The sequence below is a fragment of the Cynocephalus volans genome, chromosome 3 (genome assembly GCF_027409185.1).
Source record: "Cynocephalus volans isolate mCynVol1 chromosome 3, mCynVol1.pri, whole genome shotgun sequence".
NCBI lineage: Eukaryota > Metazoa > Chordata > Mammalia > Dermoptera > Cynocephalidae > Cynocephalus > Cynocephalus volans.
In genome coordinates, this window is record NC_084462.1 from 140928669 (window position 1) to 140953698 (window position 25030).

Below are 25030 nucleotides of genomic sequence, written 5' to 3' on the forward strand. Positions count from 1 at the left end.
CTCGGTGCGAGGCGCCCACGCGGAAGCCCCGAGGCCTGCAGGAGCCGCCCGGCTCCCCGCGCTCTCCGGCCCGCGCCCAAAGCTCCGCTCGCGGGACGCCCGCGGCCGGATGCCCTGCGTCCGCAGCCTCCTCCGCCTCCTGACGGCCCCGGCGGCCAGTGGCACCGTCGCCTTCTTCGGCTACTGTGTTTACTTCGACCGGAAGCGGCGCTGCGACCCCGCGTTCAAGCGCCGCTTGCGGGACAGTGAGTGCGCCGGCGGCGGAGGCGCGGCCCGGCCGGGAGGAGCGGGAGGAGCGGGCGGCCGGGCGGGCCGGGCCACGGGGGCGACGCCGGCCTGGGACGCGCCTCCCCACCGGCACGTGCCGTGTCGTGTTTGCAGAAAGAAGAGCCCAACAGCCAGAGGCCGAGGAGCCGGGCGCGCAGGTGCAGTGCTTCGGACAGGCCCAGGTAGCTTCACCGGGGCCGTCCGGGCTCGGCCTCGGGTCCCGCAGGTCGCTCAGCAGCACGTGCTTCCGAGCGTCGCAGGCCACCGGCCGGCCCAGAAGAGACCCGCCCTCTCCCCGCGGATGATCTGCCTTACGTTTAGTTTTTTACCCTCTTCAAAGGAAGAACAAGTTGGGGTTATAAAAAGGCAGGCATAAAGGAAACATTATAGGAGCAGACACTTTTTAATGGGACGAAGGAAGAGGCATCTTTGCTCTCCTAGAACCCCTCAGAAACCCAGGCTGGCAGGGTCACATGGCAGTGACTTATACACCGCCGGTTTCTGCCTCGCAGGGCCTTTCTTGTAGCTCAGAAGCAGAAGTCATTTTTGTTTTCTTTAAAACAGAATCTGATTAGTCGTTTTTAAAGATAACAATTGCAATCATCTGGGTGATTGGCCCAGATTGACTGACTCACATCAGCTCTAAAAGTGCTACTGAGAGTTCTTAGGTTCTTTGAAATTTCAGAAGTGATTGTCTTAACCTTCATTCTTTCAGGCGGTCGGCGCCTATTTGAGAGCCTTCATGTGTGAGGCATGGCCCGAGGTGTGGCAGAGGTCAGCAATAGAGGAGCGAAAATAATCCGCACCACAAGGCTGTGGATGAGACCAGCAAATGTACCAAGAACTCAGAGGAAGCCAGGTCATTTTCAGGGTAGGGTTATGGAGGGTGTTCTAATTACCTATTGAAGCTTTGTGGCTTAAAAGAATATCTATTTCTCTCCAGAATCTGCAATTTGAGCTGGGGTTGGTGGGGATAGCACCTTTCTGCTCCACTCCGCTGTAGCTGGGATGGCTCTAAGGCAGGGTCTTGGGTCATTTGAAGGCTCATACCCACATCTGGCAGTTGATACTGGCTGTTCACTTGCCTGTGACTGTTGGTCATAGCACCTACACACGTGCTCTGCATGTGGTCTGAGCTTCCTCATTCTAGAGTGGGCTGGGTCCCAAGGGGCAAGCGAGCACATACAGAGCCAGCACGCTAGAGCACATGTGGGAAAACATGCTAGGTGGTTCCACTTCTTGCAGCATTGAGGTCCATTCACTTTCAAGAGAAAATAGACTCCCCTCTTGATAGAGGAGGCAAGATCCTGAAAGCACATATGGGACCAGGAATGTTACTGTGGCTGGTTTTGGAAAATGCAGTTTTTCCACAGAAGAGTTTGGAGGGGGAGTGGCATTGAACTGAGCCTAGAAGGATGTTGAATTTGAGGCCTGTTTTCAGGGGAGACAACATTCAGGATGAACTGTATGTGATAAAGATGCAAAGTGGGGGATCTGCTACGCCTATTCGGTAAATCAGTTTGGCAAAGGAGTCACAGTGAGGAATAGTGAGAGGTAAGGTTGGAGAGCTAAGTAGGGGTCAAATTAGGGAAGCCTTGCATGAAAGCCAGATTAAGGAACTCAGATTCAATTTGGAAATTACTGAAGATTTCTGAGCAGAAATTTTTTTAAGAGAAGGAAAGAAAAACAACTTTTTTAGTTAGATTGATCAGGCAGGAGTGTGCTAGATGGTTTGGAAGAGAAAACAAGCTATTGGAGCATTTTAGGTGAGCGTAACAAAAATTCCTGAACTAGAGTGGTGTCATTGGTAACTGGGAAGAATAGATGGGAGATAATCTGTCCAAGAGTAGATAGTTCTTGCTGACCGATTAAAGGGTCATGGAGAGGCAGGAGTCAGAGACTTCTGGGGTTTCAAAATGGGGTCACTCAGAGAATAAAGGCCCAATTGACACAGTTAAGGAAGCCATGCAGGGAGTGTCCAAGGAGCATCTCCACTCCATGTGGACCCGTTTACCTGAGGCAAAGCCTGGTACAGCTCCATTTCCCTCCCCTCCATTGCCCTTATCCATGGTTGCACTTGCATATTTGTTTGTGTGGTTATTTGATTAATGCTATTTATTAGACTAAGATCCATGAGGGTACACCTTGTCTGTTTTTTACTTTCCATTGCCTCCAGTGCCTAGAACAACATCTAGCACATTGTAGGTGCCCAGAAAATATATATATAATTTTTTAAAAAGATGACCAGTAAGGGGATCTTAACCCATGGCTTGGTGTCCGCACCACACTCAGCCAGTGAGCCAACTGGCCATCCCTATATAGGATCCAAACCCGTGGCCTTGGTGTTATCAGCACTGCATTCTCCCGAGTGAGCCACGGGCCGGCCTGCCCAGAAAATATTTGTTGAATATTGTTGTTCATTGTAGGCAGAGGGAAACAGCTTGTACAGAGCCACTGACTGTAAAATTGCAATATTCAAGGAGTGTTCTGGCCAGAGAGATAGCTGAGTGGTTGTTTGGTGTCTTATTGTGGAGAACTTTGAATGCCAAACTAAAAAGTTTGGATATTTTTCTGTTGTAGTAGATAACCAATTATGGTGGCATTATTTCAGAGAATGGGTGCCCCTTTTTTTTTTTGGTTTTGTTTTTTTTTTTAAAGAAGATAATTCTGGTGCTAGTATGGAGGGTATTGTAGAGGAGGGAAGTTGAAGACAGGAAAATCAGTTGGTGGCAGTTTCGATGGGAAATAATGAAGATCTGAATTATTTCAAGTGAGGAAGAGGCAGAGCAGGCTTTTTCAAATGATCTTTCATATAATCCTCACAATAACTGTATTCTCAAATTTTATAGTTAAGTAAGCCAAGGCACAGAGAGATTTCTCTTCTCACATCTTCTAGGATCTTGCTTCCTCCTCAACCTAGAACCTTTTGTTTCCCAAAGTATGATCCTTGGACCATGTGCCTTAGATTTCCCCAGGGCACTTGTTAAAATACAGATGATCCAGCAGTTCTGATTCAGTAGGTCAGGAGTAGCCCAGGGGATTCTTACTGGTGCAGTAGACTTTGGAATGCATAAGAACCACCTGAACAGCATGTTAAAAATGCAGATTCCTGGGCTTTGCTCCCAGAGATTGATTTAGTAGGTCTGGGTGGAGGACAAGAAATTGCAGTTTTAGCTGCTGTTTCAGGTGATTCTTTGTGAAAAAGGGCCTTCAGGTTCTGTAGTCTTCCTTCTTCTCCCTGGAAGATCCTTTTCTTCTCCAAAAGTGACCTCAGATGTACTACCCTAGATTCAGTGTCCCAAATTTTGTGTGCACCTCAGCTTAGTGTGTTCAGAAGTAAGTTCATCATTTCATCCCTTGCTACTGTTCCTCCTCCTCTGTTTCCTTGTGATGCTCCTGGTATCACTAGCCTCCCTGCTGTGACCCTGACTTACCTTACTTAAATATCAACCTCATCTTCCTCAATGTCCAATTCTTATTTTTCTGTGCTTTATCTCATATACCACTCCTTTTCTATTTCCACTGCTTCTATGCTACTTCTGACTTTTACCTTTTACCCAGGCTATTGTAATAGTTTCCTAACTTGCCTCCTTCCCTCTATTCTTATGCTATTAGAGGAAATTCCTTCTAAACTACAGCTCTGAATATGTAACTTCTTGTAGTAGCTCCCTAGTTGGCAGATTAAAGATCAACCTCAGCTTGGCACCATGCCTTCCATGGGTGCCTTCTATATTGAGTGCCTTATTATTGGAAATAGTATACATTAAGTTCCTAGTCCATAGCTGGCCTTCAATAATTGGTAATTATTACTGTTGCTACATTCACCTTATCGTAATCTAGCTAAATAAGGTCACTTTTGATATGTTCCCTGCTGTACTTTCATCATCAAAATTCCACCAAACCTCTGCACAACTCAAATGCTGTCTTCTCTGAGAAACCTTTTCTGATTCTCCAACCAGATGTAATGTCTCTGTACTTTGAGACCCAGAGGACAGTGGACTTATTGTTATACCTACATGTTACGGATCCCTTTCCCTTTGTTAGACTTTGGGCTCCTTGGGAATGTGCGCAAGGGTTTTGATCTCCTACCCCTTCCAACTCTTCCTAGTGTCCTGCCCTTGCCAGTGCTCACTAAACATCTACTGAATTAAACCTGTGGTTGTTAGTGATTACTAGCATGTTTGCTGCTAAAAGCTTACAAGGTGAACTTCTCCAGGCTCATCCCATTTTAAAAAGAGAATTCTTGAGGAAAACAAACACAATAATCCTCTGGATATAAAAGATTGAAGCTGAAGTGACTGACAGTGGAGTTGACATTTTGGGCTAGGGGTTGCCCATTCTACCTTGAAAGACCAGCCCTGGGCATAGTACCAATGGTGATGCCATCTTATGGCCATGGCCGCTTTCATGAGCCATGCTGCAGCAATCCAAAGCACCCTTCTGAACACTCACCAACTGCCCTGCCAACTCCTCACCATGGCCTTTGCCCTTCTCTTTGTGCGGGTGTGAGTACAGAAGCTTCTTGCCTCCCCTACTAGAGTTACTGTTGCATGAACAGGTATCACAAACAAATAAGACTGTAGGCCAGAGAAATCACTGCAATCAAATCAACAAGCACTGTTAATACCCCAGGCAAGAAAATTTTGCAACATACTAAACCACCTTGGTTATATTAATTACAGTGAGATTTCAGCTTTGTGTACTTAGTAAGCAGGGTAAAATATGAATGATGGTTATTATGAGCATCTTGACCTAACTTGAATATGCCATGTATTTTTTTAATTACTTGAAATCACAACTATTTTAGGAAATTGATTTAAATATTATAAACAACTGTATTTTTCATACTTTGGATTTAGAGAATAGGTTCAAGATGTGCTTTTAAAATAAAAATCAATTTTGATCAGTAACCATACACCTTATATTCATTACTCATTGTTAAATACTTAATGAATCTTTTAGTTGTGAGATCCAGCAAAGAATGAGAAACTGCAAGAACTTTTTTCTGCAAGAGGTACAGATGGGAGAACTTTGGTTATCTAGAGGTAAGAATGTAAACATTTTTTGTAAGTTATGTATGATAATTTACGTTCAAGAAATATTTATTGATTGGTATTCATATTTCAAATAATGTAACTAGCTATATGTGTTACCAGCTTTCTTCAGTTAGAGAGAAACTATCCCAGCATTTTCACTTCATCACACTGTCCCCTTCCACTATGTTAGAGTTAGTGTTCAAATTTATGTTGCTGGTTTGGAAGTGGGCAGATGTGGAAGCGAAACCAAATATGAGAACACTTCACTTATCGTCATGTAAAATTCTAAGTAAATGAATTTTCCAAATGAGTAAATGTTGTTAGGAATCAAAACTTAAAAACATTTTAATTGCTTTATAAAAATTTTTCTGCTTTGAATATTCTTAATGAAATACTTTTGATGATAAAATCATTATTAATGACCTTTCTTGTACTGTGTTTAATGTAGTGATACCTGTAGGGGCTACCTTACACTTAGTGGCCATGAACTGTATTTTGAATTATAACTTATTCTCGGATGGACTTGAGAAAACGTCACAATATTGTCAGGTAAAATGATGGTAAATAATATAATTATTGCATAAATATTGTATATAGTAATCATAATGTCCTTATACTGGTGTTAAACCCTGGAAAGGAAAATAATTTGTTTTGAGGCTAAGATTCTTATGTAATGGATAACTGGTGTTGCCGAGTAAATAAATAAGCATTACACCCATTAAGTACAATGTATGTATCTTTTTTTTCAAGTGTTGCAAATTCCCTTCAATCAGTGCCTTAATCTGTTTTTGTCATCTTTTTTCAAAAGGTTTTGTTTTCCAATCTGTATGTAAGTGGGTAACATCCAGGATTTATAAAAACAAAGAGGAAGTCAAGATCCTACACACCTCATAGCAATGTCTAAGATTTTTACTTTGACTGGCTTAAAACTATCATAAAAGTTTTGAGAAATGAAAAAATTGCAGCCGTTCAAAATCATTGCACATTAATCATTATAGTTGGAAATTTTAGTATTTTATTTAGTACTGATCTTTGCTTTTAGGTGGGATTTTTTTAAATGGACTAAAAATATCTGCAAAATATTAATCACAAATTGAATAGTTAAAACTGACAAATGATATAAACAGGAGTGACTTTACGCAAGAGCTAATGAAGCTGAAGCTGTTTGCACGGGCCTCTTCCAAGGCCCCTTGGCAATTTTATGTTCATAATTTTATATGCTTTTGTTTAAACAGGGTCCCACAAATTGTATAAGCTAGGGGCCTAACAAAATCTGGATTCATCCCTAGATGTAGATACTTCCTGGCTAGAGGGGCAATTAAAATAGATTTTAAAAAATTTCAATGTTATCTTTTATTATTATTTTTTATTTTTTTCTCTTTGGGGTATATAAATGTAAACGTGGGAAGAAAATTGTGAATTATAAGTCAAAAGAAAAAAATAGCATACTTATTTTACTACATTTTATTCCTATTTAAGAGCTGTCATGTAATAGTTTAGATTTAAAGGTGGATAAGTTACAACTGTTGAGATGGTTAGAACAAAAACTGCAAACTTGTGTTTTTAAATTTTTCCCTTGATCCCTAAATTGATTAATTAGCTCTTTAAGGGTCAGTACTTTTAATGCAGTTCTCAGTCTTGGCTGCTTATTCTTTAAATGCCCATCAAACTCCAAAGTAATTAAATCAGAATCTCTGGGGGTGGTACCCAGGTTGTATTTTTTAAATCTCTCAAGGTTACTGAAGTATAAATCCAACGTTAAGAACCAGTATTCTCATGTGGTAGTTTTTCACCCATTTTTATACAATCTTCTCAACTTTCTCCACTCCCCTCTACCAGCACCCCCAATTTTATTACTTTAATGTCAGGTAGAATATTGTTCTGTAGCCATCTCAATTGTGGTTGTCTATGTGAGACCACAGGGCCAATAATTTTGATTGAAATTTCTGAGGGGCTGGTGTGATTGAATGTATTGGTTGGTTGACTTAACCGACCAAATTGTTTTTGTATTCTATTAGCACCATCAATCTTGAGAGTAGGTACTATTGAGTCTTTTTTTCTGTAAAAGGTTCAAAGCATTTTTACCTAGTGTATCACCTTCATAAAGCTGTAATATTAATTTAAAATAAACCTTAGTGAATTACTAGTACTGTATTTCATGTAAGAAATACCTTCTTTAAATATGTAAGAAAACCATTACTAAAAACTCATCGATGAAAATTTCTTATGTTGAAAATATAAAATTGGGTATCTAGATAGACACAAAAGTTTTGAAACCTATATAATAATATTGAGAAGGCTTGCTTTGTGTGTTTATCTAAGTCAGGTCATGTCCTTATGGTTTTTCGGTTTAAGCTTAATACAAATCTTTGGAAAGCATTTTTTTCTGTCAAGTACTTTTCTCTTCATGTGACCATATATTTCAACCAATAAATGGAAAATGAGTTTGTTAATAAGAATCTAATATATTTAGCTGTAGGGAAACATATTTTTTATTTCCTACCTATATTATTTCAAAATTTCAACTCCTGTGATCACATAATACCTGAAGAGAGGCAGTACACTCTAGTCTTAAGGGTCAGAAAATTAGGTTCTACTCCTAATTCTGATATTAGCTTTGAAGCCTTAATAATTTCACTGATCTTTGCCTCAGTTTCCTAAAAGTAAAACAAGAGACTAAGTCATTCCACGTTTAAACTTAAACAGAAATTCTGATTAATTTCCGCTCCTTACGAATTGTAATTTGTTACTTCACAACCAATCATCCTAAAACTCATTTTAAAACTTTACTTAGAAATCAGAGTTCATAAATCTCTTATTTTCTTCCTCCGGATGTGTGATTCATGTTGTGCTAAATCTTGTTTCAATTCTCTGATAATGAAATCTATTTTTAAAATGCTTCATTTAGCCAGAACAATAGATGTCTCATCTATAGTATTTCACCAATCACAAGTGTAAAGATAACCTATCTCATTTAATAAAAGCAGACCACCTTTTTTAAAAACCTCATTACTTCCTCCCTACATACCCAAATTGAAGAACATGAACATTTCCAATGCAAAAGTACATTTACTGTAATTTGGCTCATAAAATTATTCATATTGTAGCTTTACCACTCGACCTTTTCACATTTGTACTTTTTACTCTTCATGAGACTTGTCTAAATAATCTTTAGTGTGATATGCTTTTTAATTTTTAATGCTTGTTGCTTTCTTGTTAATTTGTAGGGTCTATATTTTGAAGAACTCTAAAATTTGCTCAAAATTCATCAATCTGTTTTATGAGAGCATAGAATGGGGGTTGAACATCTCGGCAATGCCCACAGGAACTTCTGAAGGTTTTCAAACACACACTTCCTCCCAAGGTATTTGAGATGCTATTGCACAAGATTCCCTTTATTTGCCAGGTGAGCATATATTTAATTTTCTTTGAAATGTACACAGCAAATAACTATCTTGGGCTTGATTACACAGAAATAGTAAAGGATGTGTGTGCATTGTCCAGTCTTTTTTTTTTTTTGGTGGCTGGCTGGTAAAGCAATCTGAACCTAAAGTTTTAAATGAGTGAAATCTGAATTTTTGGTTGCTTTTTTTTGCTTTAAGATGAAGCAAACAAGCCTATTCTTTAGTGTTCCCTTGGCAATAATGAATTATGTATTTTATTATATTTCAACATTTCAACTTTAAAGCAGGACAGTACTTTTACTTTCATTAACATGACAAAGCATAGAAAAATCACTGGTAAATTTAAACGAACAGGCTATTGTTCTCTTAAATACAGTTTTATATTGGTATCAAATGAAATCCATATATAAGCCAAGTGATTGGTAGATATTAGCCCACTTACATTTACCAAACTGCATCAACTAGAATTCCTTCAAATGCTTGAAGACACTACTTTAACTTTGGTTTACTTTTTATTAGACTACATATCATGGCTAAGAATAAACTGTATATTGTTGGTCAGTCTCAGAATCATTTGTGTTGGATTCCCAGCTTTTCAACAAAATAATAGACTCCATTAGAGCATAACAGTCAAGTCTTAAATATTCTCAAGCTAGTCGCAGATGCGATGTTTCCTAAAGATATATGAAAACGTAACTAGGATAAGAATGTGTAATGCCCACCCTGACAAAAGAAAGGAGGTAAGAAAAGAATTGTGCATTGAAATGATTAGCAAGTAACTATTTTATGTATTCACCAGCGATTTGAGGCAGAAATGAATAAACAGGAATGCTGGGAGGTTGATCCTGACTGAAAAACATTTCAACGTATCCACAGTCAAGTCAGAACACTATGTGGTATATATAGTATAAACAATCAGTGATGTTTCCATTTATTTTACTTTTAGTAATAAAAACTTTTTTATATCTCATACATGATTGAACACATAGTTTGCTTTAAAATTAACAGTCACAATTGAAGAAACAATGGTTTATTTTTCTAATCAAGTGACCAACTGCTGAATCTTAAGGCCTCAACAAATGTTGCATCTTATTATTTTCACTGAACATTAAGACCTTCTATCTTGATTATTCCTGGTAAATAGAGATTTTGTTTCTCCAGCGGTTTCCATTTGCCAAACAGTCACAACAGACGGTTTAACATTGTGGCTACTGCTTTCAGGGTATTCTATCAGATGAATCCACATTTCCAGTGCAACAGCTGTTGGCAATCTTTCATTGAAAGTCCACAAATCAGGACTTCTCTATCGTGGTTGGCCAAGGAGTCCTGCTTTAGCTGCCAGGGCTTCATTCTGCTGAATATGATATTCCTGAAATCTCATGGATATTCTTTGTGTCATTTTTAAATATTTCTGTAAGCAATGTTCTGAACAGGTGATCTAGAAATAAAAAAGGAAGATCCAAGAGGCAATACACAAACATCAATTTTTAAAAATGCATGCATTCTAGAAAAACAACCAGTGGGTGCTTTTCTTTTCTTTGAATATACCTGAGAATTAAATAGTATTAATGGATAGCAAGCGCCTATAGCTTTCGATCACTGATGCTTTCATCCACTGACAAGAATTAATACATATTGAATGCCTGTCAGTTTGTAGGCACTAAGAACAATGGTGAGTAAGTCCCTGCCTTCATGAAGCTTCTGGACTAGATTTTCTGCAGGTATGTTTCAATATTAATTGAACACCCACATTCCTCTCTTACTTTGATTGTTAAAATGTAGACCCAGTAGCAAATTTGTTCTTTTTTAATAAGATACTCCATTCTCAACATTAATTTTCAACCTCTTACTTTTTTTGTTTTTTTGTCTTTTTCGTGACTGGTACTCAGCCAGTGAGTGCACCGGCCATTCCTATATAGGATCCGAACCCGCGGCGGGAGCGTCGCTGCGCTCCCAGCACAGCACTCTCATGAGTGCGCCACGGGTTCGGCCTAACCTCTTACTTTTTAACAAGAATATTAATTACACTTAGCATCCCTCCTAAACTTTGTCAATTATTTAACAAGTATTTATTGATTGCTGGTTATATGCTAAATTTTTGGTGTGGATGTTTATCAACATCTTCCACTGGAGGAAGTTTATGTCATTTTGAGCAATATATAAATGTTTTGATGAGGATATTAAAAGTTAAGACTTCTAAAAGGATTGGATTTTCTGTGTCCACTAAATTCAAGCTTTGCTTTTTCCAAAGTCAATCTGAGTTCTCAGGACCAGATAGAAAGGCCATCTTGGCTGAAAGCAGATTAGTAAGAATCTTTGCTGTGGAAGTCAGTAGTCCCAGGCATCTTCCCTAAAATGGTCTGCTTTTGTACAATGTGACTGTCATATTAAATATGGTATCCTTAAACTCAATACCATGGGTTCTTGGTTGTTTCAGTTCCTCCAAGCAATGGAACATAAAAGACAGCCCAAATTCCTGGAATAAGGAGGAACAAGTAAAATACTTGTGGGGATCCTATTTATATTACTTATGACAAATTTTGAGAAATTTTAGTGAGCAACACTTTTCATACCTCTTCAGGTTTTACTTCTCTTGTTGTGAAGTCTTTAACACAGTCCAAAAAACAGGTTTCTGTAAGTTTATTGTAGGTTCCAAGAAATTCCTTAAACTACAAACAAATTAGAAAGTTCTTTATTATTTGGTTTTTTAAAACAAAGATGCTTTGAAACTTTAATCACTGATGTTTTGTTCTTCTGCCAACTTAAATGGGTGTAATATGATCTACAAAATATGTAGTCTTATTTTCTAGTTGAATATTCATTTTCCTTGATTATCTGGTCAAATGAAAAATATATATGCTTCATATAATTTATTACACATTTTTGGAAACAAACTTTTTTTTGTTGCGATCACTGACTGACATGGTTGCATCCAGTAGTGCCTTACATTTTTTTTACAAAATTCTTTTTCTTAATTATAATACCTTACCTGTTTTATCTGATCAGATTCTGGTATTTGTGCAGCCATATTCTTTTGGAACGTTTATTAGTCACCTGAATTAAAAGTTAAAAAAAGTTTATCAATTTATAAACAAATATTTTTAGACAAGCTGCAGAGTTAGGTAATCACTGTTCTAATTTTTAAAATTTCTAACTATATAAGTAATTATATGCCACCACCCAAACTCCCAGATTACTAATGACAACAGAACCTCAAAGTTTAGAATTAGATTTTCTAATGTTAGCTATGGGACTTGAAGGCCCTATTTAGATTTAGGTAGCTAAATCTCCAGTTTTAAGACTGTTTGCTCTGCTACCTTGCAAAGCCACTTGTTAAAGCCCCATTCCTAGTAAGGTTTAAGGTGTCTTCCTAAAATTACTTGAGTTAACTGTTCCACTGGTTTCTAATTTAACTTTGACCTGTGCTACTAACGATCTTTTTTAACTCTACATGAACGTGAAGGTTCTAATTGTTAACACTATTGATAACCCTCACGAAAGATATTCAGAGTTCTAAAAGACTCTAAAAGGAAATTATAGGAGTTATGCATTCTGCGGTTTAAAAGGGCAATCACAGAGAATTAACAAATTTCTGAAGCTATGATACTTGTGATCTAACTTGGGACACAGAGAAGAGAAGCCAAGGAAGTGAAAAGCCTTTCTGAATAACTGACATTTTTCACCTGTTATAAATGTAGGACTGAGTTTCTCTTCATCCAGATGTAGGAACATGTACCACATTATTTATTCTATCCCAGCTAGTTCTAAAAAGGTTGAGCATCTCATAGAAGAGACTTGTATAAAGTTATCAAACATAGAAATTGAACAGCACATAAAAGGAAGAATAAGCAAACACTAATCATGTACACTACAGACTAACATAAATACTATGTATTTAGTTTGAGCTTTCTGATAACCAACACAGAAAAGATAAACTGGATGTCTACATTTTTCTTAATAGCTCATCAATTATTATTTAAAGTGTCTCTGAAAAGCATTAAATTTTTATGAAGCTTATGTGGAGTTGAAACTAAGTAGGAAACTCAAGGCTAGGGTAAAGTGTATGCCACCATCATGAAAAAAATTCCAAACATGCATACGTTTTCCCCTTTAGTGCATTTATTCCTCCCTTCTTTTTTTTTTCCTTATCCCATATATTTGTTATAACTACTGACATTTTAAAAGTTACCTCCTCCATATGCAAAGGAAAGCATGAGTTATTTTCTATTTGCTATGCTAGTCTCACTCTAGATGTTACAGCCCATATTTTTCTTTGAAGTAATGATTAATTAAAAGTATAATTGTCTATACTTCAGAGAATCTTTGATTTAGTGATAACAGGATATAAACTACCTTTTTTGCTAAAACTCCTTTGTATCTGTTGCTGAATGGTCACATAGAACAAACAACATAGTAGAGGTTTTGGGTTAGCCCAACATTCAGGCAACTAGTCTTTCAGAAGCACCTAAAAACAAGAATGCATTAACAAGAATTCTCTTTATTACTTCACAGCTTTATAAACAATGTCTGAGAGCATTAACAAGAATGCTCTTTGTTATTTCACAGCTTTATAAACAACTTTTTTTTCACTAAATAAACTACCTAGACAATACCAAAAATTAATTGAAGGTCACAATTTTTCAGATATTGCTGTGATTATCATTATTCATACATTCCAGGGAAGATACTATCAGTTATAGTTCTTCATAACTCATTTTAGTCATGAAACACTAATTCCATACCCTCCAACCAGTTAACTGCATGAAAATCCAAGCCTATTTAATCACCTTCTAATAACAACTTCAAACTTATTTATAATTTGGAATCTTAGACGTTACAATTCTAATTAAATGGTAGGTATTCATTTAATAAACATTTATTGAATGTACCAGGGACTGTGCTAGTCATGAAACCAGCTGTAATTGTGAGGTAAGACCCATCCTGATGGCTTATTTATAATTTGGAATCTTAGACGTTACAATTCTAATTAAATAGTAGGTATTCATTTAATAAACATTTATTGAATGTACCAGGGACTGTGCTAGTCATGAAACCAGCCATAATTGTGAGGTAAGACCCATCCTGATGGCTGCTATAAAATACCTTTAAACAGTCAAAGAAATAGGGAATTCTATAAGTATATCATGCAACAAGTTTGTTTAGGACTTATGCTTCCAGGAAGATAGAGTTGTCATGCTTTTCCCTATTCCTCTCACTAAGCACAACTAGAAACCCGGGACATTATATATAAAACAAACATAAGACAACTCTGAAAACTGGAGAGAAGGCAGACTGGCTAGGGACCTTGGGACCTGAGCAACGAAATAGGGGGGAATTCGCTGTGTGTTTTTCATTTCGCCTTTATATAGACTTGAACCTGAAGAAGCTGACAACCTGCAAGTGCCAAATGGGGCAGTCAAAACAAAGCCCCCCCCCCCACCCCCAAAGCCTGGACTCTCTGGCCAAAGGGTTAGGAAAGAAGCAGTCTGTAAGACTGAAAACATTTAGACAATAATCACTGTACTCCAGGCAAACACCACAGAAGAATCTGTGGCCTTTATCCCACCCACATCAGCTTAGGCCAGGTAGGAAGCCTAGACCTTCAGTGGGCTGCAATAAGGTGCTCCAACACCCCCACCAATATTCCCTAATACTGGGGAGCAGGGTATTTTCATCCCTTCCAGGCAGTAATGGGATACCCCCCTGCCCCCACCAGCAAGTGTCTGGAAACCACACAGAGAGCCTGGCTTCTACTCTAACTGGCAGTAATGAGATGCCCCTCTCCCTCTCCTCTGGGGTGGTATCAAGGGAGGCCTAGTTGAGATACAGGACTTGCATTTCTGCCCCATGATAATTAGGTCACATTCCCTCCTGTGGTGTCAGTAGAGGCCACATGGTGTGGAGTAATGAGGCACTGTAGTGCCTCCCAGCCACGGAGTTATCGATGGAGCCTAGTAAGGAGCCAGAACTCCTACCCCTACCCATCAGTAACAAGGAGCTCCCTGACCTCTCTCCCCCTGCCGCCGTGTCAGAGTGAGGAACCTGAACTTCTGCCTCCTCCTGGCAGTAATGAGGTGGCACTCCTCTCCCCACTTCTCCTGATGGAACATTGTCAGAAAAAACCAGCTAAAAGAGAAGGTTTAAATAAATTTAGAGTCTCATAACGTGATAGGCAAAATGTCCAGGTTACAATAAAAAAAAATTACTCATCATAACAAGAACTAGGAAGATCTCAAACTGAATGAAAAAAGACAATCAACAGATGCCCAACAATGAGTGACAGGTGTTAGAATGATCTGACAAAGATTTTTAAAGAGCTCGTTGTAAATGCTTCAATGAGCAATTATGAACACATTTGAAACAAATGAAAAACAGAAAGTCTCAACAAATAAATAGAAGATATAAAAAACCAAATGGAAATTTTAAGAAGTATGAGCTGGCCAGTTACCTCAGTTGGTTAGAATGTGGTGCTGATAACACCAGGGTCAAAGGTTTGGATGCCCATACTGGCCAGCTGCAAAAAAAAACCCTTTAAAAAAAAATACGATAACCAAAATAAACTCAATAGTTAAAATCAACAGGAGAATGGAGGAGACAGAGGAATCAGTGAACTGAAAGACAGAATTATCCAAAATGAATAAAAAAAGAAAAATAGAATGAAAAATATTAAGAGTATTAGAGATGTGTAGTACTGTAACAAAAGAGCTAGCCTTTGTGTCATTAGAGTCCTCAAAGGAGAAGAAAAAGAGGGCAGGACTGTTCAAGTACTAAAAGTGCTCTTTTAGCACTAAAAGAAAAAATGATAAGAAGTCTTGGAACATCAAGGAGGAAGAAAAACAAGTAATAAAAAAATCTGAGCAAGTGTAATATATTTTCCTTCTTTTGAATTTCTCAAATTACGTTTACCAGTTGAGGCAAAAATTTTAAAACCACTTAATATGGTTCTAAATGTACCAGGGTACTTCAAAATGTTCATGGAAAAATGGAATTAAAAGATAATATGAATTGTTCCATGAACATTTTGAAGTACCCTTGTATGAAGGAGGTAAGCTTTCTATACTTCACTCAAACTGGTAATATGTTGACAGCATTAGATTGTGATAAACAATGTATACGTCATGTAACACTTAGAGCAAGGATAAAAATGCTATGGATAAATCAAAATAGAATTCTAAAAAAAATTCAAATAATCCCCAGAAAGGCAGGAAAAAGAAAACAGAGATTGTGATAAACAATGTATACGTCATGTAACACTTAGAGCAAGGATAAAAATGCTATGGATAACTCAAAATAGAATTCTAAAAAAAATTCAAATAATCCCCAGAAAGGCAGGAAAAAGAAAACAGAGAAACAAAAACAGTGAGCAAACAGAAAACAAAAAAGAAAAATAACAAATATAAGCCCTAATGGATAAAAATTACATTAAATATAAGTAGTCTAAATACACCAATCAAGAGATTGGCAGAGGAGATTAAAAAACATTACTCAAGTATATGATGTCCACAAGAAATTCACTTCAAATTTAATAGGGACAGGTTGCAAACAAAAGGATGGAAAAAGATATATAATGCAAACATTAATCCAGAGAAAACAGGAATAGTTATAATAATATCAGAGAAAGTAAACTTAACAGCAAAGAAGATTACTAGAGACAGAAAGGGACATAAAGGTCAATCTACCAAGAAAACAAAGCAATCCTAAATGCATGTGCATCAACATATAGCTGTAAAATACTCAGAATGAAAACTGACAGAACTGAAAGGGAAACAGACAAATCTACAGTTATAGTTGGAGATTTCAACATTCCTCTCTCAACAATTGATAGAACTAGACAGAAAATTAACAAGGATACAGAAAAACCCAACACCATCAACCAAGAGAATATAATCCACATTTATAGAACATTTCACCCACCACCACAGAATCTACATTTTTATCAACTGCCCATGTTCATATATCAAGATAAACCATATCCTGGGCCATAAAAATAGCTTCAATAAATTTAAAAGAACTGAAATCATACTAAGTGTGTTCTCTGACCACAAAGAATGAAAGTAGAAACCAAGAACAGGAAGATAACAGGAAAATCCCCAAACATTTGTAAACTAAACAATACATTTCATTTTTTATCCAAGAGTCAAAAAGTAAGTCTCAAGGGGATGAACTGAATGAAACTGAAAATGCAGTGAATAAAAATTTGTGTGACTCAGCTAAATCATTGCCATGAGGAAAGTTTACAGCACTAAATAAATACATTAGAAAAGAGGAAAAGTCTTAAATCAGTAATCTAAACTACCTAAAGCACCTAAAAAAGAGCTAAATAAACCCAAATAATGAACAAAACCCAAATGAGAACAAAAACAGACAAAACTCAATGAAACAAAGAGCTAGTTCTTAGAAAGTTCTTATAAAGCTGACAAACCTACTAGCAAGACTAAGAAAGAAAAGGAGAAGACACAAATTATCACTATCAGGAATGAAACAGGGTATGTTATCACCACAGACCTTGCAGACATCAAACAGATAGCAGGAGTACTACAAACAGCTCCACATACATAATAAATCTGACAACTTATTTTATGAAGTTAGTATTATCCTGATATCAAAACTAGACAAAGTTAGTACAAAAAAAAAAAAAACTACAAAAAATATCCCTTATGAAATGACATAAAATGCTTAACAAAATGTTAGCAAATAGATTTCAGCAATATATAATTATAAACCTTAACCAAGTAGGATTTATTCCAGGGAAGGAAGGTTGGTTCAATATTTGGAAATCAATCCACATTGTCCACATATTAATAAACCAAAGAAGAAAAATCATATGATCATATCAATAGATGCAGAAAACGTATTTGGCAAAACACCCATTCATGGTAAAAACTCTTAGAAAAATAGGAAAAGAAGGGGGACCTCTTCAACTTGATAGAGAGCATCTATAAAAAAATCCCCTACAGCCTACACTATACTTAGTGGTGAAAGACAATGGTTTCCCATAAGATTGTGAGGAAGAAAAGATAACTTCTCTCATAACTCTTAAACACACTGCTGGAAATTCTACCCAGTGCAGTGAGGCAAGAAAAGGAAATAAAAGATCATAAAGGAGGAAAATAAAGTTAACCCTACGTGTAGATGACATAATTGTGAATACAGAAGATCCCAAGGAGTCTACAAAGGACCTCCTGGAATTAATAAGTGAGTTTGACAAGGTCACAGGATACAAGATAAACATACAGAAATCAATTGTATTTCTACAAACTAGCAATGAACATTAAAGTGCACACTGAAATTAAAACTATAATACCATTTATAATCACTCCAAAAAAAGGAATAAAAGAGATTTATGGGTAAATCTAACAAAACATGTATAGGACGTGTACGTTGAAAACTATAAAATGCTGATGAAAGAAATCAAAACCTAAACAGAGAATCATACCATGTTCATAGACTAGAAAGCTCAACATAGTAAGAATGTCCATTTTCCCAAAATTGATATACAGGCTTAATGTGATATCAGGATCCCAGCAAGATTTCTTATAAACATAGGCAAGATTATTCTAAAATTTATATGTAAAGCAAAGGGATTAGAATAGCTAAAACAAATCTGAAAAACGAAGAATAAAGTGGGAAGAATCAGTCCATCTGATTTCAACACTTATGTAGCTCCAGTAATCAATACTGCGTGGTACTGGTGGAGGAGCAGACAAAAAGATCAATGGAACAGTATATAGAACTCATAAATATGTTCAACTGATTTTTGGAAAAGAGGCAAAAGCAATTAAGAAAGGATAGTCTTTTTCAACAAATGGTACATCTACAGTCACAAAATTTAAGCTCAAATTAAATCTCTTATACAAAAACTAACTCAAAATGAATCAAGGACTTTGAAGTAAAACATACAACTATTATAACTTTTAGAAAAACATGAGAATCTTAAGGCTTTAGAGCTAGGAGTTCTTAAACTTGACATCAAAAGCATAATTCAGAAGAGAAAAACTGATAAATTAGACTTCATCAACATTAAAAACTTTTACTTTGTGAAAGATACCATTAAGAGGAGTGAAAGAGACCATTAAGAGGAAAAGACATGCTACAAACTGGGAGAAAATATTTGCAAACTATATATCTGACTATAACTAGTAACAGAAGATACAAAGAACACTAAAACCTCAACAATAAAAACACAAATAATCCAATTAGAAAACAGGCAAAAGCCATGAGAAGATTATTTCACCAGAGGGAATAAATGGCAAATAAGCACATGAAAAGATGTTCAACATCATTAGCCATTAGGGAAATGCAAATTAAAACCACAATGAGGTGGTGTTGCACACGTATCAGTATGGCTGAAATAAAAAAAACAGTGACAACACCAAATGCTGGTGAGGATGTGGAAAACTATCACTTACATATTCCTGGTGGGAATGTAAAATGGTACAGCCACTCTGGTAAACAGTTTGTCAGTTTCTTAAGAATTTAAACATGCTACTACCATATGACCCAGCAACTGCATTCCTAGTTTTTTTTTTTTCTTTTTTTTTCATGCTGCTGGCCAGTAAGGGGATCTGAACCCTTGACGTTGGTGTTACAAGGCTGAGCTCTAGCCAAGTGAGCTAACTGGCCAGGCTGGGCATTTATTCTAGAGAAATGTAAACTTATGTTCACAGAAAAACCTGTATGTGAATGTTTGTAGAATTTTTATTCATAACTGTCCAAAACTGGTAAACACCCAGATGTTCTTCAGTGGGTTAACGGTTGAACAAAGTGACATATCTATACCATAGAATACTACTCAGCAATAAAAAGGATGAGGTATAGATATATGCAGAAGCCTGGAGAATTATGCTGAGTGACAAAAGCCAATCCTAAAAGGTTACATACTGTATGATTCCATTTATATAACATTCTTGAAATGACAGAATTAAAGAAATGGAGGACATTAGAGGTTAAGGAGGGGATGGGGGTAAGAGGGAAAAGGGTGTTGCTATAAAAAGGCAACATGAGAGATCTTTATAACTGAAATGTTCTGTAGCTTTACTGTATGAATATCAATATTCTGGATGTGATATTGTATCCGTTTTGTAAGATGTTACCACTGTGGAAAACTGGGCAGAGGGCACAAGAGAGCTCTGCATTATTTCTTACAACTGCATGTGCATCTACAACAATCTCAAAATAAAAATTTACTAAAAAGAAAAACAAAAAAGATAGTACAGCTTTCTCATCCCTGCCAAAGAACAAGGTGAAGCATGATAAATGTTGTTAGCAAAGGTTCCAAACTAGAGTTCTTTTGGATTCCCAGTCAGAAAACAGTCTGATAAGATCTAACAGCTGATAAGACAACTTTTATGGAAGTAAGTATTAAATAAAACCATTGTTTTGTGGGAAATTTAAAAACACAAAAGTACAAAAGGTCTTCCAGTAGACCCTGAGCCTTTTGAATTGCTGAACTTATAGCATAGTCATTGAACTTCAGAAAGTCCACAGCAAACTGGACTTTTGAAAACACATCTGATTTCCTTACTTATAACACTTTAGAAATGTACGTAAAATTGCTATTCTTAATGCCAAAATCTGGTTTTCTTTTTCTAATTCCTTTTTTTTTTTTTTTGGTGGCTGGACGGTACAGGGATCCGAACCTTTGATCTTACTTTTATCAGCACCATGCTCTAACCAGCTGAGCTAACCAGCCAGCCTTTATTCTTGTATTTCTTTGGGTTAAAATTCATATTTATTGATTTTTTCAACCAGAGGTCAGAGAGGCAGAAAGTATGAAATCTTTAAATGTTCTGTAAGTTTCAGAGATTGGTACACTGTACTGCCTCTATTCCTACCTCCCCCTTATTATACAACTCATGGTGACAAATGACAATTGTTGTGAAGTCTGACAAGACATAGATAAAGAGTGCCAAAGTGGTGTTGGTATGAGTTTTCTTAATTTAAAATTATTTTCTTGGTATTGTCTTTTAATATACATTTCTTAAACAATTTATGTCTCTTCTTTTAAATGAAATAAAGTTTAACATATTATAAAAGTAATATAATTTACTTATTGAGAATTTGGAAAATAAAATTAACATTATGATTTATTTCCTTGTCTCTAGTCATTCAATTATATATATTATTTTTTCAAATATTTTCCCAGATCTACAATTGAACTAAAGAGCTAACAGTCAGCAATTTTCTTAAGTCTGCCTAAATCCCCAAAGCTACTCTCTGTAGTCACCAATATCAAGATTATGGTATATATATTTATAATTGTTCCTAGAAAATACTGGAGACAATTGAGTGAATTAATCATTTTCAGATTTACTTGCTAGTTTGAGGTCTTCCAAATCTTGCACCATTCATTTTGCAGTTATTTATCCTTAAGTTGTGCTAAGTCCAAAAGCCACACAAACCACCTGATGGTGAGAACAGGTGGCAGCAGTGTGGCTGTCCTTTTACTTGGCCCTAGTTTCCAGACATTATAGCACATGTTTGTTATTGTTTAGGCAAATATCCAATCAGGGGTTACTTTCTAGTTATAGCCCTGAAACCTGGAGAGGGAGAAAAGGGATAAGAGAATTTTAGAATCTCTTGCGTAGGTCTTAGAAATGATTATAACAATACTAATTTTTGTGTCAAACAAAATATATCATAGAACTGGGAACTTAAGAGTAAAGGGAGATCATATCAGTCATCAAGCTCAAACCTTTTCTGATGCATGAGATTCCTTTCTGTTCTGGAAAAGTAGTTGTCCAACCTTTGCTTGAATGTCTCCAGTAAGGCCTGATTTCTTACCTGAAAAATGAGGGTGTTATAAGATGACTACTGAAGCCCCTTCAAACTCTTTTTGATGAAACCTAAACTTCTATTGCTAAATCATTTTTTAAAAAGCCTCTTCCTTTTTAATAAATGCAATTAGTTCCCTCTATTCTGAGGTTATAATTCATTAGTGTATGTTATTATTTTAAAAAATACTTAATGTAATGCTATTCTTATTTTCCCAGGTAGTAAGTATATATTATACTTCTCTTATGATTCTCCTAATAATCCTGGGAGGGGTGGTTCAGAAACATTAAGCAACTTGCATGAGGCCACTTACAGACAGTAACTGGTATAGCAGGGACCTAACTAAGATATTCAGACTTCAAACAGCATTTTCCCCATTATACCCTAAGACCCATAAAATATATCTAATAAACTATTATGATGAATATCATCTATCTAAAAAGATTTCCAAATAGCCAACACATATTATAAGCTCTTATGATATTTTTTCAGCAACCCAAAACACTGTTAATATATTTTTCTTGCTTCTACCATTACATTTTTCTCACATTTATTAACTACATCTATTATCTCCTCTCCAATGCACCTAGTTCCTTCCCTAAATTATTTTTAATTTCTCAGGAAGGAAATCCAATTACTGGAGAAGAGAAAAAGATTTAGCAAAGGCCCCTGAAAAAAATTATTTCAGGTGAATATCATCATACAAGGACAATTTCCAGAAATTTGTGCGTAATGGGGAAAAATCCTATCAAGGATGTGATGGGGAGATGCCCTCCATTTCTTTCATAGAATCATATGCAAATCTGTACCGTGTCTGAAGCCAAATCTTAATTCTGCTCAAACTTAGTTTATAATAAATGATTCTTCTGATGTCCTTAGTCACTATCTCTAATTGTTCTTGTTCTCTGTAGGATTGGTACTGGTAACTGGCAATCTTGTAATTCAGGAAATGATCATGAACGGATAGAACCACTGCGTGATAAGTTGTTGGGGAACAAGATATATCCATGGTCTTAAAGCATTTCCACAGGTTACTTGTTACAGAAGGAAAACTGTCACTTTACATTGGAAAGATCTGACAGTCACCACCTTAACCAAGTGATTAAATTTAGCATCACAAACACTGGCTCCCAACATTAGGTGTTTCATGGTGGGATGCGGTAGGGTACACAGCATCACCTGTGTGGTATTTTTGTCAAAAATGTTTGATCTGACTCTGATTATGAGGGAATAATTAGGAAAAATCACAATGTGGGACAATTTGTAAGATGACTGGGCTGGTCTTTTCAAAAATGTCAAAGTCATAAAGAAAAGTGATTAATGGCTGACGTAGATTAAGAGACTAAAGAGTCATGACAACTAAACACAATGTGTGAACACTGGATCATGAATCAAAAAAATATTTTTGAGGTAAAAGTAAAGACATTTTGCGGATAATTGGGAGAATTTGAATATATTATCTTCTTAAATAATGATAATCTTATTGAGGCTATGTGATAGAATATCCTTAAGGAGATACATGCTGAAGAAATTAGTATTAAAGTTCATGATGTCTGCACTTTATTTGCAAATGGTTCAGCCAAAAAAAAAAAAAAAGTATATATATGTATATGTAGAGACAGGAGGAAAGAGTAAGCAAATAAAGTAAAAAAAATAAATAAATAAAAAATAAATGTTAACAACAAAAAAGAAATGAAAGAAAGAAAAAATCTTGTGAGCCATGCTTTTTGTTCCAGGACTATAGTGTCTTTATTCGATTAGTCAAACGTCTAAATTGATCTGAACTAATTTGTTTGACTGATATAACTTTATAGGATTCTAACACATGACCTTTTCCTTTAGATTTGCAGCAGGTTTAGGAGTTATGTCTGGCTAACAGACAACCCTAACTCATGTCATTAACCAAAGCAAAAAATATTTTCGAAAGATTACTGCTTTCAGATTGAAATGTTGGCTTCTAGTCATAAAAGAGATGACCCTAGCAGCACTGGACTTGATGCAAACAAGACTACTTGGGTTTTAACCCCCTCTCTGGTATTGAAGGGGTTGTAAGATCCTAACTAAGTTATTTATTCAAGTCATTTTAATGACTGCGTATGCTCAGACCTTAGAGACTAGAGGGGAAAAGTCACTTTCTTACACATCTAAGTTTCACCTAGAAAACAAGGGAGTTAAATCATCTCCAAGGTCTCCTGCAGCTCTGACGTTATTTTAAAAATACACTTATATTCACAACAAATTGTGAACACAGAGGTACACCCTAAGAGCCCAATAAACGAAGGGATAAATGTAAGTGAAATAAAGATAATAATTACAGAAACTCATAAAGATATAAAAATAAAGGTTTTCCAAAGCTGGGTCCTTAAAGATCCCTTTTAACTCTAGATGACTTCTACAAGAGTAGAAGCTGAGATGTAAGAGAAATAAAATTCGTTCTTCAGCTTTTACATCAGATTACATTTTTTGCTTTGATTAATCTATTTGAAAGCCTGTAGTATGGCATAAAGTGAAAGCTGAGTTGCGCGTCCTCAAAAATTAGTAGATCAGGGAAAGGGTGTTAGCCCTACTATTCTGGTTACAGAAGGCTTTTCAGTTAAAAGTCTCGTGCCTGTCGGCTAAAGGTCACGGCGTGGATATTTACAATCTAATTCTCTCACTGTCCCCAAATAAGACCTCCACTCCCCAAACACCAGGCTGGTGACTCGGGGCCTTAAGTTCCTACTGTCGCCCCAGTGACACGGTTCCTAGTGGGTCTCCGGGGATGCGGCCCCGCGGCCCCCCAGGTACATGAGGAGGCCTCCCTGCGAGCCCCGGCCCCTTTCCCGAGCGTAGCCTGCCGCCCCCCGGGATTCTAGGATAAAGAAAAGATACTATACTTAAGCACAGGCTCTTGCATCCGACACTCGTACGAATCTGGGGGAGAAGGGGCTGCGCTGCCAGGCGAGTCGGGGGCTGAGGGTTTGGGGTCTGGGAAGGAGCCGCCGCCGCTGGATAAGAGAAAACACGTGCGAGGGATAATGTCAAATAGCACGCCAACTGTGTGACGCCGATTCGGCATAACGCGGAGAAATCTAGAAGAAAAGCTAGTCCCATCGCCGAATTCTCAAACCCCCTATGAATTAATTTTTGTGATTGTCTGCTTAGACAAACCTCTCTATTCGTGACTGCCTCTCTGATATTGACCCGAATCTGTCGAAACTTTATGGAAGCCTAATTTACTTAACCCCACGTCCCTAACGGTCTCCAGGAGCTACACTGTAAACAGTCCCTAATAAGCACGAGTAGTATTAACCAGTTAGGTCGGGAGCTCTTCAGGTCTTCGATGAGTTTCTTGGGTTTTATTTAATGCCTAAGTCTTGTGGGGCAATGTGTGGCCTTAAAAGAAAAATAAATTCACAGCTGTTTTAAACCTTTACGTCGGGAAGTTTGTTTCCGCCCGGAGGGGGATAGAAGAGCACCAGAGAGCCCATAGCTTTTTAGTTGGATGGTTTTCTTGCAGCGCATGCGTGTTGTTTCTCAAGGGCGGGCTTAAACGGAAATGGGTGTTAA

At 36.9% G+C, this 25030-nt stretch overlaps 2 protein-coding genes across 2 annotated transcripts; one reads left to right on the plus strand and one right to left on the minus strand.

Annotated features, from left to right (window-relative positions):
- Nucleotides 1–109: 109 nt before the first annotated feature.
- On the plus strand, nt 110–9560 carry TOMM20L (translocase of outer mitochondrial membrane 20 like). The gene is given in 7 exon segments (XM_063090815.1): nt 110–245; nt 382–425; nt 5230–5268; nt 5270–5320; nt 8591–8618; nt 8621–8709; nt 9507–9560. Coding segments are annotated over 7 exon segments (441 nt in total).
- Nucleotides 8766–24478, minus strand: TIMM9 (translocase of inner mitochondrial membrane 9). Its single transcript, XM_063090816.1, has 5 exons — nt 24358–24478; nt 21402–21490; nt 11697–11761; nt 11281–11376; nt 8766–10145 (listed from the first exon to the last, which is right to left on the minus strand). The coding sequence occupies exons 3-5, from the start codon at nt 11733–11735 to the stop codon at nt 10011–10013; spliced, it is 270 nt and encodes an 89-aa protein (XP_062946886.1). The 5' UTR covers nt 11736–11761; nt 21402–21490; nt 24358–24478; the 3' UTR covers nt 8766–10010.
- Nucleotides 24479–25030: the final 552 nt, after the last annotated feature.